Here is a 6,737-nt window from a genome sequence, read left to right as displayed (position 1 = left end):
AGCTAGCTAGCTAGCTAGACAGAAAAGTAGTCGTATTTGGTTTGGGCGTTAATGCGCTCCTGCAGATTTGCGACCCGATGGTACAGCGTGTCCAACTTGGTGCGGCGCAGCACAGAAAGCAGCGCCTCCTGCAGCAGCAGCAGCAGCAGCAGCAGCAGCAGTAGCAGCAGCAGAAGCAACAGCAGCAACGGCAGGAACAGAAACAGCAGGAGGCGTAGTGGTAGAGGCTGGGGAGCGCAGCGGGCTTGGAAGGCAACAGCAGCAGCGGCGACAACGTAGACTTGGCAGCAGCAGCAGCAGCAGCAGCAGCAACAGCATTAACAGCAACAGCCAGTTCTGCCTCACTTGGATTCCTGCTGCCTTCATGTCGAAGCAGTTCGGCTTGTAGTTCGTCAGCGTCTGCACGCAGCAGCAGCAGCAGCAGCAGCAGCAGCAGCAGCCACAGCAACAGGTGCTCAAGGAGCAAATCTATATAAAAGAAAACGCAAAACGCTTGTGGAAACTTTTCAATTATTTAATGAGACAAAACACTTAATTTAATTTACTTCAATTTGATTAAATCTAATTTATTTTGTTTTAATTTAAAAAAATAAATTAAAGTTAAACGGGGTTTCTAATTGAATGGGAGATATTTATTTGAATTAAAAAAGATATTTAATTAAATTCAAAAAGGATATTTAACTCAACAAAAAGAAAAATTAAATTCAAAAAGGGATTTAACTGAGTGGGAGATATTTAATTTTGTCAAAGTGAGATATATTTAATTAAATCCAAAAAGATATTTAATTGAATCCAAATGATATATTTAATTTTATCGAAAAAGGAAATTTAATTGAATTACAAAATGAAATTATATTTAATCCAAAAAATAGATTTAATTAAATCAAAACGAGACATTTAAATAAACTAAAATCGAAAGATAAATAAAAAACTGATGGAGGCAAAAGGCAAAACAATAAATTGCATTTTAAAGGATATAAATAAAAAAGGAAAAAGACAAAAAATAAAGTCAAATTATTTAAATAATTAATTCAGCATATTCATATTTTAAAATAGTTTTGTTTATTTAATTGTTCAACCTTTTAATATTTTTTAACGTTTTTATTTTCCCCTTACCAACTACTTATTTATTTATTCATTTATAGATTCATTTGTTTGTTTATTCACTTATTTAGTGCTAATTTATTTATTTATTATTAATCAATTGATTTATTTATTTATTTATTTATTATATGTGCCGAGATACTTGAGAACATCCGCCTCATCCTTTTGAAAGTCCATTTCCTTTATTTCCCAAGAATTAATTAATTAAATTAAATAAAATTAAATAATTAATTAATTAATCAATTTAATTAAAATAATTAGTTAATTATGTATTTGTGTTTGCGATTGTTGGGGTAGGTCTGAAGGCTTGGCTGCATTTGCTTCGGGTGTACGTGCAGGTTTGAGGTGTACGTACACCTGAAGCGCATGCAGTGTCGCTGCATGCACTTGAGGCGAAACTGAACGAAATAAAGGAGAAAAAAGATGAATTAAATGCGAAAAACTTGAATTTAATTGTTTTAAAAGTGTAAAACGCACCTGCAGCAGCGAAAGAGCAGCAGCAACAAACTCAACATTATCAAATTCGAAAAGAGCAGCAGCAAGCGACTTCACGAGGTGCACAGACACCCGGTGCTGCAGCTGCCACCGGCCCCGACAGAGCTGCTTAATGGCAAATAAAATCTGAAAAAAAAGACATTTTGAACCATTTAATTCCTTTTAATTCCATTTTATTCTTTTTTATTTCTTTATTTTCATTTATTTTCCTTTATTTCATCTTTTTTCCCGAAGCTTTCCACTTCATAGCCAACTTGCTGCTGCTAAAACCCCAGCAGCAAGAAAAATAATAAATAAATAAATAAATAAATAAATAAATAAATAAATAAATAAATAAACGACAAATAAGTAAATAAATGATGGATAAATAAATAATAATAAATAACTAATAAACAAATAATAAAATAAATAAATGGGCAATAAGAGTGAATAGTGAAAAGGAAAAAAGAACTTAAAAAGGACAAAAATAAAAAGAAAGAAAGAAATGGGTAAAAGCAGAATAAATTCAGCAACTAATAAAAAAGAAAAGATAAAAAGAAATACAAGAAACAAACAAAACAAATAAGCTGCTGCTGCTGCTGCTGCTGCTGCCTCGCCTTTGCCTTAAACTCCGCGTCGCCTTCGGAGTTGTGAAAAATATACAAAACGAAATCCATCACTGGGTACCTGCCACCGCAAGCAGCGCACTGGCTAGCTAGCTAGCTAGCTAGCTAGCTAGCTAGCTAGCTAGCTAGCTAGGTGGGCTGTTGGGTAGCTAGCTAGCTACCTAGTTAGATGAGTAGGTAGATAACTAGCGAGCTTCGTGGGTGGGTAGCTAGCTAGCTAGCTAGCTAGCTAGCTAGCTAGCTAGCTAGCTAGCTGGCCAAACTGCTAGCAAGTGATTGGCTTGGGTAGAGACATCTGCGCCTTCAGCTTTCCAGCTGGCCAGCTAGCTAGCTAGCTAGCTGATAAGGAGGTGAAGCCCTAAATTACACTGCACAGCTAGCTAGCTACACAGCTAGCTAGCAGCACAGCTAGCTAGCTACACAGCTAGCTAGCAGCACAGCTAGCTAGCGAGAGATCTTCTAAGTAGCTAAGCAGCTGCCTTCTTAGACGAGGTGCGACTTGGCTAGCAGCACATCTAACTAGCTAGCTAGCTAGCCAGCTAGCCAGCTAGCTAGCTAGCTAGCTAGCTAGCTATCTAGCTAGCTGCGCAGCTAGCTGCAGCAGAGAGCCAGCCCGCTGGTTTGGGGCCGAAAAAAGGCGGCCGAAGACCAAAAGGCTAATTAAGCACTTAAATAACTTTTATTATTTATTTATTTATTTATTTATTTATTTATTTATTTATTTATTTATTTGTTTGTTTATTGGCACCTTTCCACCATTTCTGCGTGGGCCGTTTCATCGTTGGCTAGCTGCCCCACAACTCCCATTAGGCCCGACAGCAGCGGCCGCCGCTCTGCGAGGTCCGAGGCGTAGTTGTGCTGCAGCAGCAGCAGCAGCAGCAGCAGCAGCAGCTGCAGCGGGGGGTTGCCGCAGCAGCAGCGGCAGCACAGAGCAGCTGCAGCGGCAGCAGCAGCAGAGGGTCGCAGCAGCAGCAGCACAGTATAACAACTGCGCCTGCCGCAACAGCACGGAGTTGCAGCAGCAGCAGCAGCAGCGCAGGGTTCCAGTAGCAGCAGCACAGGATAGCAGCAGCAGCAGCAGCACAGGCGGAGGGTCGCAGCAGCAGCAGCACACGGTAGCAGCAGCAGCAAAAAATCCAGTTGCAGCAGCAAGGGCAGGAGTAGCAGCAGCAGCGATTATACAGAAGCGGAAGCAGCAGCAGCAGCAATGGTCTTCACAGGAATGCAGCAGCAGCCGCAGCAGCAACGCAGCAGCGGCAGCGGCGCCCGCTAAGCCAAGTCCAGGGCCTAGGGTTTAGGGTTTAGGGTTTAGGGTTTACCATAAGCAGGTCCACTATAGGGTAGAGGCCTCCTGCTGCTAAGAACTGCTGCCTGTGTGCTGCTAGCTTTGTTAAGTTCAGCAGCAGCAGCACCACTGAGAGAGTAATGGTTTGTTCCTGCAGCAAAATGTTCAATTAATCAATTAATTAATTAATTAATTAATTAATTAATTAATTAATTTGCTTCCTTATTTAATTAGCTTTTATTGGGGATTGATTGTCAAGTTCGCTGCTGAGGGCTGTGTTGAAGTGTGCAGTCAGCAGCAGCAGCAGCAGCAGCAGCAGCGGCGGCAGCAGCAGCACGAGGAGCAGATACCGCAGCAGCAGCTGCAAGAGCTGCAGCAGCACCAGCAGCCGGCAGCAGCAGCAAACGCATCCTCCGCACCAGCATCACCAGCCGCCACACCAGCACGAGCACCAGCAGCAGCAGCAGCAGCAGCAGCAGCAGCAGCAGCAGCAGCAGCAGCAGCAGCAGACCTTGCACTTGAGAAGCGCCACGCATGCATTATGAATTCCTCCCTCCAAAAGGATTTCTTTCGTTCGAGGATCGCCGGCGCTCAAGTTGACCAAAGAGGCAGTGCACAAGTGTAGCAAAGACAAGTTGCTGCCCTGCAGCAGCAGCAGCAGCAGCAGCAGCAGCAGCAGCAGCAGCAGCAGCAGCAGCAGCAGCAGCAGCAGCAGCAGCAGCAGCAGCAGCAGAGGCGGCAGCAGCAAAGGCAGCAGCGGCAGGGACAAAGGCAGAGGGTGAGACAGAAAAGTGGGGGAGTGACGGGAGAAGAAACCAAAACGACAAAAAACCCTGAAAACCCCAAACCCTAAACCCTAAACCCTAAACCCTAAACCCTAGCTACCAAGCTCGACAGCGGTCCCGGCCCTAAGCGCCAAACCTGCGAACGCTAAACCCTAAACCCTCAACTCTAAACCCTAAATTAGGGTTACCGAGTTGGTGGCGTCAGGCGCGCGGATGGTTTGGACTAAAGCGGGGACAATGGAGTGCAGCAACTCTGTTGTTCTGCTGCTGCTGCTGCTGCTGCTGCTGCTCGTTGCTTTCAAAATTTGCTTCGCAACAGCAGTTTTGAATTCGGGGGTTCGCGAGCCACTCAAAAGACCCCGCAGCATCTCCATGTAGGCCCCCTCCTCGCTGCAGCAAACCCTAAACCCTAAACCCTAAACCCTAAACCCTAAACCCTGAAGAGCAGCGCGGCTACAAACGCTTGCAGCCCTCAATGCTATGCATCAAAACCCGCATATCCCTTGCAATTCTAAACCCTTGACTCGAGAAGCAGCCTAAACCCTAAACCCTAAACCCTAAACCCTAAAACATACTCTTTGGAAAAAAGTTTGGCGATGTATCCGCACTCGAGCAGGGCCTGAAAAAGAAACGTTTGAAAAGAACTTCTCGAATAAATAAACAAATAAAAATAAATAAATAATAAAACCAAATGAATAAATAAATTAATAAAATAATAAAACAAAAATAAATAAATAAGAATAAATGAACGAAAAAAAAGAAATGATTAAGGCAACAGAAGAGTGAAAAATGATGAACAAGGATGCAAATAGCGAGAACGCCCAGCAGCAGCAGCAGCAGCAGCAGCAACAGCAGTCCAGAAGTCTCTTTTGCAGCCACAGCAGCAGCAGCAGCAGCAGCAGCAGCAGCAGCAAGAGCGGCAGCAGCAGTCCAGAAGTCGCTTTTGCAGCCGCAGCAGCAGCAACAGCAGCAACAGCAGCAGCAATACCAGTATCACCATCATCATTAGCAGCAGCAGCACCATGAATATCAGCAGCAGCAGCAACAGCAGCAGCAGCAGAAGCAGCAGCAGAAGCAGCAGCAGCAGCAGCAGACCAAGAAGCTGCTCTGGTTGAAAATATAATCTCTCCTGGCAAGAGAGTGCTGCTGCTGCTGCAGCGCCTTTGGGTCAAAAGGCTGCAGAAAGTCTCGCGGCCGGAAGTGCAGCAAAAAGGCCAGCGCCTCCCGCAGCAGCTGCAGCAGCAGCAGCAGCAGCAGCAGCAGCAGAAGCAGCAGTGAGCGAAAGCCCTTTTCGGCTGCTACCGTCTCTCCAGTCTTTGCGGCCATTTGGTCTTCTGTGTTCAATTAATTAATTTAATTAATTTAATTAATTAAATTATTTATTTATTTATGTATTTATTTGTTTATTTATTTATTTATTTATTTATTTATTTATTTATTTATTTATTTATTTATTTATTTATTTGCTGCGCTCTTGCGATTTGTTTGCCCTGGCGTCTTTTGTCTTTTATTTTTTTCAATCATTTTTTTCATTTACTTGTGCTATTGGCGCTGATAAACCCTAAACCCTAAACCCTAAACCCTAAACCCTAGGAGGGTTTACCTTGTCTGCGTGGGGCCCCACAAGGCCCACAGCAGCAGCAAGATCTGCAAGACACAATTTGCCCCTCAGCAAACCCCCGTCTAAACAAAACCCTAAAAAGGAGGAAACCCTAAAGGTCCAGCGGTGCAGCAGCAGCACCTTCTTCTGGTTGCTGCTGCTGCTGCTGCTGCTGCTGCTCTCTTCGTTCTCCGCCTCCTCAACTGCAGCAGCAAGCGCTGCCCCGTCCACGTTGCTGTCAACTCCTATATAAATAAATAAATAAATAAATAAATTAATTAATTAATTAATTAATTAATTAAATAATTAATTAATAAATAATTAATTAATTAAATTATAAATTTTCATCAAGTATTTGTCTGTTGGCAGCGGCGCGCAATCAGCTGGCAAAGGGGTTTCATAACCCTAAACCCTAAACCCTAAACCCTAAACCCTAGGCCAGAAAGGCCAAGCCCTAAACCCTCAACTGTAATCAATTAGAGTAGGCCACAGTAAATCAGGCCGGCTCGAAGCAAAACGGGCCACGGCCCAAGCATGAGGGTTTAGGGTTTGGGGTTTAGGGTTTAGGGTTTAGGGTTTGCCTTCTCCTTGGCGAATCATCTCTTGGACCACCAGCATCGGATCCTCAACGACGCCAACAGAAGACCCCAGAGCGTCCACAAGATCTGAGCAAGCCACAAGGGTTTAGGGTTAGGGTTTAGGGTTTAGGGTTTAGGGTTTGGGGTTTAATCTACGGAGCTTCAATGCTCGGAAGGGGACAATGAATCTTCGAAATAAACCCCAAACCCTAGCTCTAAACCCTCATGCCGAGCTCACCTTGTAGGCCTTGCAAGTGAGTGTTTACGGTCAAGGGTTTAGGGTTT

The 6,737-nt window shown here is 43.9% G+C and overlaps 1 protein-coding gene across 1 annotated transcript; it reads right to left on the bottom strand.

The window, feature by feature from the left end:
• Nucleotides 1-14: 14 nt before the first annotated feature.
• ETH_00025615 (uncharacterized protein) lies at nt 15-4,648 on the bottom strand (the record flags this gene model as incomplete). The annotated part of the gene is made up of 7 exons (XM_013373402.1): nt 15-128; nt 346-399; nt 1,582-1,725; nt 2,961-3,062; nt 3,524-3,640; nt 4,001-4,132; nt 4,463-4,648. 7 exons carry the CDS (start codon nt 4,646-4,648, stop codon nt 15-17), a joined length of 849 nt encoding a protein of 282 aa, XP_013228856.1.
• Nucleotides 4,649-6,737: the final 2,089 nt, after the last annotated feature.

The sequence above is a fragment of the Eimeria tenella genome, genomic scaffold (genome assembly GCF_000499545.2).
Source record: "Eimeria tenella Houghton genomic scaffold, Eth_scaff142, whole genome shotgun sequence".
In the NCBI taxonomy this organism is placed as follows: domain Eukaryota; phylum Apicomplexa; class Conoidasida; order Eucoccidiorida; family Eimeriidae; genus Eimeria; species Eimeria tenella.
This window is presented reverse-complemented; position numbering and strand designations above follow the sequence as displayed.